The sequence below is a fragment of the Capsella rubella genome, unplaced genomic scaffold, assembly GCF_000375325.1.
Source record: "Capsella rubella cultivar Monte Gargano unplaced genomic scaffold, Caprub1_0 scaffold_6, whole genome shotgun sequence".
Taxonomy (NCBI): Eukaryota; Viridiplantae; Streptophyta; class Magnoliopsida; order Brassicales; family Brassicaceae; genus Capsella; species Capsella rubella.
The window spans coordinates 2,518,036-2,530,467 of record NW_006238918.1 but is presented as its reverse complement, the minus strand read 5'-3'; the positions used below and the strand labels follow the sequence as shown (position 1 = coordinate 2,530,467).

General features: G+C 39.7%; 3 protein-coding genes and 1 pseudogene across 4 annotated transcripts; 2 read left to right on the top strand and 2 right to left on the bottom strand.

Moving 5' to 3' along the window:
- The first annotated feature begins 1,317 nt into the window (after positions 1–1,317).
- Positions 1,318–2,818, top strand: LOC111830244 (annotated as a pseudogene).
- Positions 2,819–3,457: 639 nt separating this feature from the next.
- On the bottom strand, positions 3,458–4,743 carry LOC17882822 (protein Asterix). Its single transcript, XM_006288881.2, has 3 exons — positions 4,522–4,743; positions 4,049–4,149; positions 3,458–3,776 (listed from the first exon to the last, which is right to left on the bottom strand). Exons 1-3 carry the CDS (start codon positions 4,678–4,680, stop codon positions 3,713–3,715), a joined length of 324 nt encoding a protein of 107 aa, XP_006288943.1. The 5' UTR covers positions 4,681–4,743; the 3' UTR covers positions 3,458–3,712.
- Positions 4,744–4,824: 81 nt separating this feature from the next.
- Positions 4,825–6,770, top strand: LOC17882393. Its single transcript, XM_006286609.2, has 8 exons — positions 4,825–5,225; positions 5,345–5,429; positions 5,511–5,552; positions 5,636–5,801; positions 5,899–5,951; positions 6,038–6,259; positions 6,344–6,390; positions 6,487–6,770. Exons 1-8 carry the CDS (start codon positions 4,981–4,983, stop codon positions 6,536–6,538), a joined length of 912 nt encoding a protein of 303 aa, XP_006286671.1. The 5' UTR covers positions 4,825–4,980; the 3' UTR covers positions 6,539–6,770.
- Positions 6,771–6,886: 116 nt separating this feature from the next.
- On the bottom strand, positions 6,887–12,419 carry LOC17881708. Of its 2 annotated transcripts, none has more exons than XM_006289215.2 (8): positions 12,219–12,419; positions 10,048–12,116; positions 9,826–9,962; positions 7,921–9,540; positions 7,786–7,834; positions 7,471–7,712; positions 7,278–7,379; positions 6,887–7,181 (listed from the first exon to the last, which is right to left on the bottom strand). In XM_006289215.2, exons 1-8 carry the CDS (start codon positions 12,406–12,408, stop codon positions 6,971–6,973), a joined length of 4,620 nt encoding a protein of 1,539 aa, XP_006289277.1. In that variant the 5' UTR covers positions 12,409–12,419; the 3' UTR covers positions 6,887–6,970. The 2 variants fall into 2 exon arrangements, with proteins under 2 accessions (XP_006289277.1, XP_023637351.1); XM_023781583.1 differs by having other exon boundaries at positions 9,856–9,962.
- Positions 12,420–12,432: the final 13 nt, after the last annotated feature.

The following is a 12,432-nucleotide window of genomic DNA, read 5'->3' as shown; positions in this document are numbered from 1 at the left end:
CACGGCGTCAATTATATAGTTTATTTTTTTTATATATTAAAAAGGTTGATATGAATGTGCGTATGAAGTGTGAATACTAGCGGATGAAATCGAGAACTGTGGATATATTTGTTCAATAACGGTGGTAGCTAGGATACTCGTGAATGGTAGGTAAGATATGTGGTTTCAAAACGTTGGATGATATGTCATGGTCAGTATACGTAGAAGACAGCTCCGTCCGTCAGTTACACTTCTTTCAGAATATTTTCTTATTATGGCAATTCTTGTTGTTAATGTCTTTCCGCACTGTTCTTTTGTTTCTCTAAGCGGGATCGAGGTTTTGATGATTTTTTACAAATCCAGTATTAACTTGACTATTCTTTGTTAAATAAAAATACGACTATCCTTTCCTTTGGATTTTGTGTGTTGCTGGTCCAAGGCCACGCTTTTTTTATTTTTGGGGGTAATAAAAGGGTTTGCGTAAGGCCACGTTTGTGGATTATAGTCACGCATTTTGATTTCCTTAATAATTAACTCAATTTTTTATGTGTTTTTATTAACGAAGAAGAGTTTTAATAATAATGAATCGGTTAGGTGGCACGAGTGATGGACAGTTGAGCACAATTCACTACAACTAGAGAGAAGGAAATTATATTTATGGACAAAATAAATGTCTCTACATAATTAGACATGTCTAGTACTGCATGTCCTTTATTTGTAAATAACAATCTGTCACTATTTGTTTTTCATTTTTGCCTGTGGGGAAAGGTGGGATCAAAAGTAACGTCCGAGAACAACCCAAACAATATTACTTGCCATATTTGTGTACGAGGGATCATAGGCATGTGGGCATGCGCAACATACATTTTTCTTTTAGTTCGGTTTGGTTCAAGTTTTCGAGTTTTTTTAGGTTTCTTATTAGTTTTGTGAGAAAGGGTTCGATCAAGAAGAACCTGAATATTTTTTCTTTTTAATATATGTTTTTTTTCATGAAACTGTTATTTATAAGTTTCTAACTCTAACCGACCAAAAACCATCACACAATTATTTTTTTTTTATTTTTTTTTAGCATAGAAGCTCAACACTCTTCTCTTGATTTACAGCAATCGACATAGAAATTAACACCATTTATTGTCAAAAAGTCTTAATAGAAATACTCAAACTTTACTTCATTTAACGTAATTAATTAATTGGACAATTATTTTAGTCCGAATAAAGGTAACATACTTAAACATGTGCAAATTTAATGAGTTAACTGTGTAGCTTAAGAATTTAATTACTGTCCTTAATTTCCATTATTTGAGTAAAACACAAATCTGCATGCCAAGGAACCAGAAAATGTCTGTCAAGTTAGTCGACGTTCTTAGTAATTTCATATGCAGTTTTCATATCATAAGAGATTAAGACGAAGCGTGGTCTTCGTCCCCCATGAAGCGTCTAAGCTCTGATGATAGATTCATAATCCTCATCCTCCACAAAACAATAAAAATTGTATCAGAGTTTGATATTCTCTAAAGAGATAGTGTTACTTAAATGTCTAAAGAGGATCTGTTGGTTTAGTTATGGATGGATTGAATCACAAGGAGTCAGGGAATTACATGCTTCATTTTGGCCAAATTGTCTCTCAGAGTTTCCCCAACAAGAATTCTATAGAGCCTCGGCTGGAGCAGATCATCAACAAATCCGTCCTCAAGTAGCTCCATTCAGGTATAGTCAATATGAGGCTTTCAAGAAAGGACTGGTGCAACCTGTGAATGATACAGGGAGATTCACTCTCTTGAAGATAGGAGAGCTATATTCTAACGTTGGGAATTCGATTGATGCACGGTTTAAATTTATGTTCAACCCATTCAAGCAACTAGATACTGCGGATCCTGGTTACGTTGTTCATATGCAGCAAATGTCCACCACACCTGGAGCGGAGACTCTCTCATCTGCCTCATTGCCTCATGGTGCTACTGACCAACTTCTGAGGGTTGATAAACTAAAGAAGCGCAAAATCGCTACATCAGGACTTCTCTCTTGGAATAAAGAAATTATGCAAGGTCCCCAGAGACTCAAGACTCTCGGGTGTGTGGCTTATGAGCATTAGTATATGTGAAAAAATTTGTATCCACTACCGTATCAACTTTCTTAATTTTTTTACAGTGAGGCAGAGGTTGATTGGGCCAGAGGAACTAATCGATATACCGAAAAAAGTGAGTTTCCTCATTACATATTTTCCTGGTGGTCTCTTTGTACAATGTTGTTGAATACTTGATGGCTTAGACCAACATTATTAGGCTAAGATACCCCCAATAATGTTGCCCTTATGTTCTCACAGGTGGAATTTGTGACTTTACTTGAGGATGGCCCACCAATTAGATCAAAGAGAAGGCTTATATATACAACACAACTCATGCAACAACTGTTTTGCCCCCTTCCTGTTAGGATGATCTCTTTAGTTGCTAGCTCAAATTCAGTGACCAGTACATCTCCAAAGCAGCTGAAGATTTCATTAGTAGAACACGGAAACTAGAGACTGAATTTGCAGGGTAAAAACCGTAGCTGTCTCTTGTAATTGATTCTAGTGTTAAATGGGTACTCATTTGCTACCTTGGTCTCATGAGCATCTGGTTCTTCCTGCAGACTAGAGAATGGAGCTACAATTACATACTTGAGAGTCGAAGTTCAGGATCTAGAGAGGTATGCAGTGATCAATCGCTTTGCAAGTTTCCACCAATCATCCCCATCTGTGGACCGGACCGTGAGTTCAGTTAGGTTAAACCCACAAAGATATGCTACCATAGCTCCAATGCCTCAGCACATTCCAGACCGGGTACAATGTCTCTCTTTCTAACACTAGAAAGATCTATATAATTCACGTTTTGGCAAGTGCTCCCCAAAATGTTTCATTTTATGGGTGAGTACGAGTTAGTTGGTCGGACTCCTGAGAACAGTGAAGGCCTCCATCGTCTGGAGGCCGGAGATTTCGTTGTAGACATGTAGCATTACTGTATGCATCATTGCATCATCATGAATATTGTAACTTGTAAGTCATAGTTAGTAAAGAAAGATTGCCCATAACAGAACCCCTACAAGGCATCACCTCCAGTGCAATAATTTGTTTGAACACAGCTAAGATTCTAAAGCTCTCTCTTTCTCTCAAGTCATTGATTGCTGTGTAATTAGTCATTTAAAGCTGAACTTAGTGACAGCTTTCGAGCTTCTGCTCCTGAATTTTAGAAGGTGACCATGCAGAGTGTTAATACTAACCTCTTGAAGCGAAGTTGGCATCATCAGTTAGCAATGGCAGGATGTGATTATATATTTGAGAAGGAAGTTGAAAACACCAGTTAATATTGAGAAGGCTAAGTATGACTTACAAGTTACAATATTCATACAAGAGACTGAGAAACCAAAGACAGTGACACGTTTGCTTGGTTTCCGAAGTGTGGTTATTTGATTGAAGTGAATTGATTTGTTGAACAAAGAGAAAAGTGTAAAAGGGGAGATCAAAAGAGAAAAGTTGGTTTTCACATTCTTTGCATCTGGATCTATAATCTTTAAACCCCCACAAATGAACAAAGAGCTCAGGGTTCTAATTTGTTACTAAAAAGATTAGAGAGTTGAACACAAAAATAAAACACTAGCTCCATTGCGCAATCTCTGGTGTGGAAACAAGAACCAAACAAGTTCGATAAACGACGTCATCAAAAAGCAGAGTACTTCGTTACCCTCTTACACTTGAGGATTATTTCTTGGTGGCGGGTCTATTTGGCCCTAAGTAGTTAGTGACCAATCCCATGATTGCAAACCTGTTTAAATACAAGAAAAAGTGAGTTCAGTATCAACAAAATTATGAATATAAACAATCTCTAGGACTAGTCATTGTGTGCCTAAGAAGAGCTAAAATTACGAAGCATGTCATCATCTATCAATTCATTTATATTTTGGACAAAAGATTGCTGGTCCATCTTCGAACTCAAGTGGGATTTTAACAGCAAGTGGTATTTGCAATGCTTGACTTCATTTTCATATGCATTAGGTTCTCAAACTTAATGAAAAGAAAGAGTGAGATGGAACATACATCATAGCCATGGAGATCTGCTTCAAATCGTTCTCCAAGTTCCTCATGTTGGCCAGAGATTGTGCACAGAATATAATTGCAAGCCACGAGCATATCTTGTACTGAAGACACAAATATATCAAAAATTGAGGATGGAAAAACAATCCCTATTAGACTTGAAGAACCAAATCCACAGTTGATCTCTAATCCACTTCCACTGTGGCTGTCTCTCCCACGAGCTCAAATTTCAACAAGCTCGTATTTATCTCTAGTCTATAAAATCTATGATATGATACAATCACAGTTTTGAATCTGCCCATTTGGGAAACTAAGCTAAACCAAAATCAACACTCAAATCGGAGAGCTAACCAGTCAAATCCGAAACGATCTAAATAACCAAATATACATAAGCATGAACAACCGGAGGGAACCGATTCTACGATATTTTACTTAACAGAGAGCAAAGATCAGAAGAAGATTTGACGAAATTTTACCCTGAACATAACGCCGGAGACGCCGAGGATAACGGCGATGAATCCGGAGTAGTCAACGGGAAGATCCTCCGGCGCAACAGGCTTTGGAGTGTAAGGTTTCGCCGCCGAAGGCTGCCGTGGATCGTTGGCCGACCAAGAGTTCCCGTGACTGTGAGACATCCTCTCTCTCTCTCTCTCTCTCTAGAGCTCCGATGGTAAATCTGATCTACTGTAATTTGCTAATTTCTCTCAGAGATTCCAAACAATTAAATAGCCAAAATTTAATCACGGTTAGAATTTCGTTAAAATAATCCAAGTTAAAAAGCTTTGCGAAAATTACAATTATAACCTTTGCGTATTTTTTCATAAGCCCTAATAAAGTAGGGAGGGAAAGTGAAAATTTTTTAATCGCCGGCGTCTTTACGCCGTTCAACTCCCGGCGAAGTTATAGAGTTTAGGAGTAATCCATAAGCTAATATAATGAGTTTCTCTCTGTTTCCACCGCCTACTTCTCCATCTCCGGCGTCTTCTTCGCGATCGCTGGCTTCTTCATCTCTATCTCCGGCGAGTTCATCATCGTCGATGAGGCTATGGAGACCAGCTGCTCAGCGTAATCTTAGGAACCAGTGGTCAATACTTTCGAATTGTCGCCAACAGTGGATCGCCGCTTGTTCTGCCGGAAGAGCTCACGCCTCTTCGCTCGTCAATTCGTATCTGTCACAAAAGTGTGGAACTTTCCAAACTCTTATGTGCAAATTACTCAGCCAAATCAATATTTTTTCGTTTCACTTTGATGTTCCTAGTGATTTGAACAGTTAGATTCGTTCCTACTTACTGGTTATAGGTATATGCCAATGATGGAGCTTGGCGTGTTGAGTGACATGTTTGATATTAAGAAGAAAGCTTTGAAGAAGCTGTTTGAGCAACAGGTGAATATTTTCATTTCAGAATTATTTTTGACCAGTTTCTCTGTGTTTTTCTAGTTCACGTATTGATCTTTCTATGTCCAGAGTTCCTATCGAATCAAGCTTCTATCGTCGTATAAGGAAATGGTGAGTGTGGCACATACTTCTGAATCTTGTAAATCTGGGAAATTTATCCTTCTGTAATTTGGAATCTTATTAGAAAAATACAGGTAGCTGTTGTTGTTGAGATGGTGATTGCAAGCACATCTCTGAGATGTTATACGAAGCTGAATAGCGGGTCACTTATACAGTTCTCTACCTCTAAGGAAGACTCAAATGATGCTGGAGATTGTGGTAGCGTTCCTGTGTTTAATTTTTGGAATATCTCTGCATTTGGTAAGATCCAGAAACGATAGTTCAATAGCTGTTTAATTTTCTCCGTTTATGTTGCTTTCTCTAAAGTTTGGTACTTGCAATGTTGATATGATCACAGAGAAGATGTCTGAGGAGCTTGTGGAGATGTTTAAACGCGAAATATTGCTAAAGGTATAATCTTCCTAACTCTTTCCGTATATATATATATATATCTTAGGCTCTAGATTAGCTTCTGATATGTTTCTGCATATTAACAGAGATTGCTCATAATGGAACTGATCTCTTTAAGCTCCCAAGTTCCCCAACCCGGCAACAACTGTTGGTCAGATGAGCTTTACCATGGAGAAGTTGATCATCTCACCAAATGTTCTTTATATTCCATGGAAGTATCTGAACCAGTTCTCCCCAGAGTAAAAGAAAATAATATTTGTATTCCTTCTTTATCACATACCAACCAGCCAACTGCAGAAATTTTGCAGGTGTGTGAGATTTGATTTGACTCAAGAAAATGCTTTCTGCTAAAATCATATCGTAAATTTTTAATACTTCTTCTCACTCTACAGATTTACTTGACAACTTGGCTTGCAGAGGTAAACATTGAGACTCATAGGTAAAGTATTAACAGCTTCTCCATTGTCATTCCCGAATTCTACTCTTCTGAGCACATAGTAATTTCTGATGAACCATTGTTGCATATTTGTTACAGGGTGGATGAGATATTTGCTTTGGTAGGGGAAGAAATTAGAGTTGCCTTCTAAACCCAAAGCTGTTCCAGCTTCTAGTTAAGTTTCAGTGACTTTAAAGCATAAATGATTCGACAAAGTACTCAATGACTTAAGAGAGAGGTCTTTAGAATCTTAGCTGTGTCAAACTTTCAACAATTTTGCTATATTGTGTTTACTGGAAAGCATATGTGTTATTACCTAGTCCGGGTACTTTACTGAGCGATGTTTCTTTACTAAAGTATAGAAAGGGATTTGACTTACAATATTTGTGATTATGCATACAGTAATGCTACATATTTCGTAGAAAATCTCTGAGGTTTTAGCAATGGAGGCCTTCACTGTTCTCGGGATTCTGACCAACTAACTCGTACCCACCCAAACAATAGAAAGATTTTGGGGCGAGATATATAAAAGCAATGAAAAGGGAAGATTGGCCAAAAAGTAAATTTATGGATCCATCAATAGTTAGACAGATAGACATTGTACCCTGTCTGGAATATTCTGAGGCAATGGAGCTATGGTAACATATCTTTGAGGGTGTAACCTAAGCGAATTCATGGTCCGGTCAACAGATGAGGCTGGTGGGTGAAACTTCGCAAAACGATTGATCACTGCAAACTTCTCTAGGTCCTGGACTTCAACTCTCAAGTCTGGAATTGTAGTACCATTTTCTAGCCTGCAAGAAGACCAAATCTCCATGAGACCAAGCCAGCCAAATTGAGTACTCAGTTCAAACTGGAATTAATTTACAAGAGAGATCTATGGTTTTTACCCTGCAAACCCAGTCTCTAGTTTCCGCGTTCTACTAATGAAATCTTCAGCTGCTTTGGAGATGTACTGGTCACTGATTTTTTCAGTTTTTCTCGCAGACAACCTACATAAGAGTGGATTGGTTCATTTCAATACTCCTCATCAAGCTTTGGAAAATCTCCAGCATTTCAAGAACAAAAAGAAAATATCCTTACAGATTTGAATCGTTCGGAGGCGAAAAGCGCTCACTCGTGTTAGTACTACTGGAGCTACATGCATCTCCCAACGCAGCTCTTGCAGCAGTATATGCAACAAACTCATAAGCTGAGCTAGCAACCAAAGATATCACCCTAGCTGGAGGCGGGCTAAATAGTTGTTGCATGAGTTGTGTTGAATATATAAGTCTTCTCTTTGATCTGATTGGTGAGCTATCCTCAAGTAAAGTCTCAAATTCCACCTGGGAGAACATAAGCAACTAGTCAACAACTTTGTACAAAGAGCAGCGTAAAACATGTAATGAGGAAACTCACTTTTTCAGCCAATCGATAAGTTGCTCTGGCCCAGTTAATCTCGTTCTCACTGTAAAGAATATATACATATAAAGCTAAATACGGCAATGGATATGAAAAAGAATTAGGAATATCAGTCCTCATTAAGCCACTCACCTGAGTGTCTTAAGCCTCTGGGGATCCTGCATTACTTCTTTATTCCAGGATAAAAATTCTGATGTGGCAGTTTTGCGCTTTTTTGGTTTATCAACATTTAAATGCATGTCAGTAGCATCATGAAGCAATGATTCAGCAGATGAGGGACCCTTTACTCCTGGTGCGGAGCCTGACATTTGCTGCATATTAAATTGCTTTGATGATTGAATAGAATGTGTACCATCAACCAAGCTCCCAACATTAGAAAATTGTTCTCCGATCTTTAAGGGATTTAATCTCCCTTTATCATTCACGGGTTGCACCAGTCCATTCTTGAAAGTACCATATTGACTATACCAGGATGGAGCCATCTGAGGACTGATTTGTGGATGATCTGCTCCAGCCGAGGCTGCATAGTTCTTAGTGGAGGAATTCTGCGAAAGAGTTTGGCCAAGATGGGGAGTGTGGTTCGTTATGTGATTATACCCATCTCTAACTAAACCATCAGACCTTGAAGGTGATTGTTGTTCCCCTTTGGGAGCTACCTTTTGAGAATCAACAGCACTATTCTCAACTCTCTTCATAGTCATCTTGGGTGCATCGCCCTCCCCACTTCCACCCATTTGTTCATCGTGACATAAGCTTACCTTTGGAAGGTTGTTTGAAGGAAGAGAGTGGTCAAAGGATTGATGATTGGCCTGCACTATACTGAAGAACGTCGGATCAACATCAGATGTTTGTTTTGCACCCGTATCTTCACTATGTAACTCATGCATATTCACCATGTCTCTCCCACTTAATGACACGTCTCCTCCATTTTGGGAGGATAATTGATTAGTCTTCTCCTGTCTTGAGAAGCTAACTGCAATGTTGTTGCTGGGCAATGGATGCGGCCGCAAAATATCTGACTGAGGCTTAGATGGCTGGTTCCAAAACCGATGTTGCAGAGCTGAAATACCAGCTGGTGAGTTAGACATAATACCAGAAAAGGAACTTTGTTGAGGCGAACTGGATACAACCGCAGGCTGAGAAGCAGACAGCATAGGAAATCCTTCGGCTAAACCTCCTTTTATGTTGTGGGTTGTAGGATTCATCAGGGAAGGTATTTGTGCTGAAGGTCCACGTTGATCAAAGTCACTACTCTCATCTCTTTCTTTAACTTGAGGGGTAGAAAACTCAGATGATGAATTGACTATTTGATTAGCAGCTGATTGTCGAGTAGCAACAGGCATCTGTTGATTTTGGTTGTACCCTCTGGAATAAGGGAAACCAGAGGTTATGTTGGATCCTCCTAGGATTCCAGGAAATGGTCCCTGATGAGTGGATTGCTGAGGAAAAGATTGATTAGACCCCCATGGAGCAAACCGTGATTGACTTGTTCCTCCTTTTTCAGGGCCATTATGTAACGAATTCAATGGCTGGAAAGAATTCCGAGAAAACTGTACGTTATCAGGTGAGAGAGCTAATTGAGATGGAGGTGCCAGCTGTAGATTAAACCCCTGGGAAGCAGAAGACTGATTATGCCGGAACTGACCACTATAGTCTGCGGAGGTATTTGCTTCTGAAATACCAATAACATTTGTTTCCGATGAATTCTCTGGTGACTGTTCCACCTTGTGAAGAAGCTCAAGCATAGTGTGCCTGCACAGGAAAAAAAAGTTAAGAAAGGCAATTGCAAAGCACGGATTGCAAACAATTAGGGAATAAGAGCTACTTAATGATCAGGGTCGGAGATTACACCTCGACGAAAAGTTACGCGAATATGAGAGTTTAAGGTGACATAACTAGGTAACTCTGTCAGTTACTTGACAAACCATCTAAAAAATGAAGTCATACTAGCTATATAACTTCAAAAATGCGTTCAAAGAGAATAGTGTAAGCAAACATAATTTTGTTTTAAACCTTTTCAACCAAAAGAACAAGTACCTTGACAAAGTACTCTTCACTTGATTATACCTATCAACACTTCTGTCGGCTGAAGCAGATGTACTAGGTGAATTATCTGATCCCCTGCCATTAAAAGCCTCATCTGTGCAATTCAACTTGTTTTGTGAAACATGTCCCTACCATAAAGAAACCAAAAGAATGTTCAGAAAGAATTCAAATTTCTCAAATATAGCATGATTAAAACCAACTGATAAAATTTACCCTGTCTATTTGCATGTTCATAGCCGGCTGACCAAAAGACTTGGACTGCCCAAAATACCCTTGGTTTCCTACAGAACCCTGCTCCAATGTCGGTGACAGATGAGAAATCTTTTCATGACAAGACTCATTAGTGACATCAATATTACCCATGGGATGAAACTGAAATTTATGACTTCTTGACGGCCTACTACCAACGTGGCCAGATTGTGCGTCTCTTCCACTAGGTAACAGAGAAAAATCACGGGCATTCACCTTTTCATTCGATCCACTATTATTACTCGTATATGGCTCAAGAATCTGACTGCCGTCTCTAGATTTCAGTTGAGGGGTATTTCCCTGAACATCCCTCAAAGCATTAGAACTGTTTCCTGCCCCGGCAATGCTGAGTCCGAAGCTTTCCTTTTGAGGTTGTGGATTTTGTGTGGAGTGATACTTAAGTTCAAGCTGAGCAGCTATATTTTGATTAGACGTAGCCTTCCAGATACCAAATCTATCTTCAATGTTCTCATTATTTTGAATAGAACAAGGATTATTCTGTTCATCAGTACCAGAACTAGAAGAATTAAATATATTTCCAGTCATGTGACTAAGTTGAGCCATTGGCTTCTCCAATAGGCCATGATCTGAAAATTTATTTCCCTTCCCAGGCAAATGTTCAACAGCTGCCCGAGTGGAATCACTCTGGAGTCTCTCACTTGGTACGTTTGAAGCCTTTGCAGGCAAATCCTGGGCTCTACTGCCAGTATGAGAATTCGTATGTGTGCCAGTATTGTTGTTAGTCCATCCATGTACTCCTGCGTCATCACTGGATGTTTCTGCTACAGCAGATTGCATAAGAGCACTCCAACTCCCACTTTGCAAGGACGGGCATGCGTCAAAAAGGTCAGAACTACTGGAGATAAGATTTCCTGTCAAGCTCATATCAGTGCTGTTTCCAAATGCCTCCCACAAATTGTCATCCGAACCAAACAGAAACTTTTCTTCAGTGGGATCTAATGTTGAAGACTTCTGCAATGCATTATTTTCAGGCACTTTCATAGATGAATTTTCTAATGTTCCAGAACCCTCCATCTGACCAATTTCCTCCTGCACTGAAATACTCCTCTCGCGGGAATCATCTTGCTGGAAATTTTCGAAATCGGACCTATTATTTGAATCTGGAACTGATGTATGGGAGAATAATACTCTATCCTGGTATGTGGATTTAGGGAGCATATGACTGTCCCGTACATCACCTTGATTCAGAAATGAAGTTGGCTGATTGGTGAGAGAGGAACTCCTGTTTGCAGAACCATGCTGCGCAGCTAACTTGTTCATCTGAACGGAAGAAAGGGCATTCTGAGGTGCATTTGTCCCAGTAACGGGCATACCATACAAGGAAGGTTCAAATTGTTGCGCCTGGCCGTGCTCATGGTTAATCATGACCGTACTGGATGAACCTTGAACAGCTGGCGAGATGCCGCGATGCATCCAGTTTGTATTTCCTGTCATAGTACCAGGCTGCCAACAATTACCAGACGCATCCTGAAGAGGAATGCCATTAATCAACGGATGAGAATGATTATCACTTGAGCGACTTCTGTTGACTGCATTTAAATTCAGAGAATTGAGCTGCCCGGCCTCTAGCTGTTGCTTTTGAAGATGTTGTTGTATTTGATATTCATGCATTTGCTTAGCCATAACTTGCTGCTTTAGTAGTTGCATATCATTGAATGTCATCTGCTGCCTTGGCAAGGGATGGAGCATGCCAGGGAGCTGTGTGCTTAATTGCTGTTGACCACCAAAGAACTCATAATTAACCGGAGATTCTTCCATCTCAAACCTCATAGGACTTTTACGGAGTTCTGGGGTAAAGCCCCTCGCTGATAACCTATCCCTACTAGATTCTACGTCCATTCCCAAAAAATGTGCCCCATTTGGCATTGTCGGCAACCCAAGATTCCCATGCATGTAACCATTTGCGAGTTGTTGGTGTTCTTGCAACAAACTTCTAGAGATCTCGGACCTTACAGGTTGCTGAGTAAAATTCAAACCATGCTGTGAATTTGGTTGACTTCTCTGAGGATCAACTGGAGTAAGAAAGAAAGCGATGTTTAAAAGCTAACAACATATGTAGTTATGAATGAGTAGAAGTTGTGGAATTCCTTGTCATAAGGAAAAAAAATCCATACCAGAATGTTGCGTGTTATAACTCTTCAGATTGGCAATAAGGGATGGGTCTATCTGCCTCTGGTTGCTGACTAAACCATTACTAAAACCGGACCAGCTTCCGTCAACAACCTGAGGCTGGCGCTGGTCTTGGGATAGGCCTTCCTGTCCAAAGAAATTGTGGATCTTCTCCCCAAATTCGTTTCCAGGCATAGATTCAGCTCCTATAAATAATAG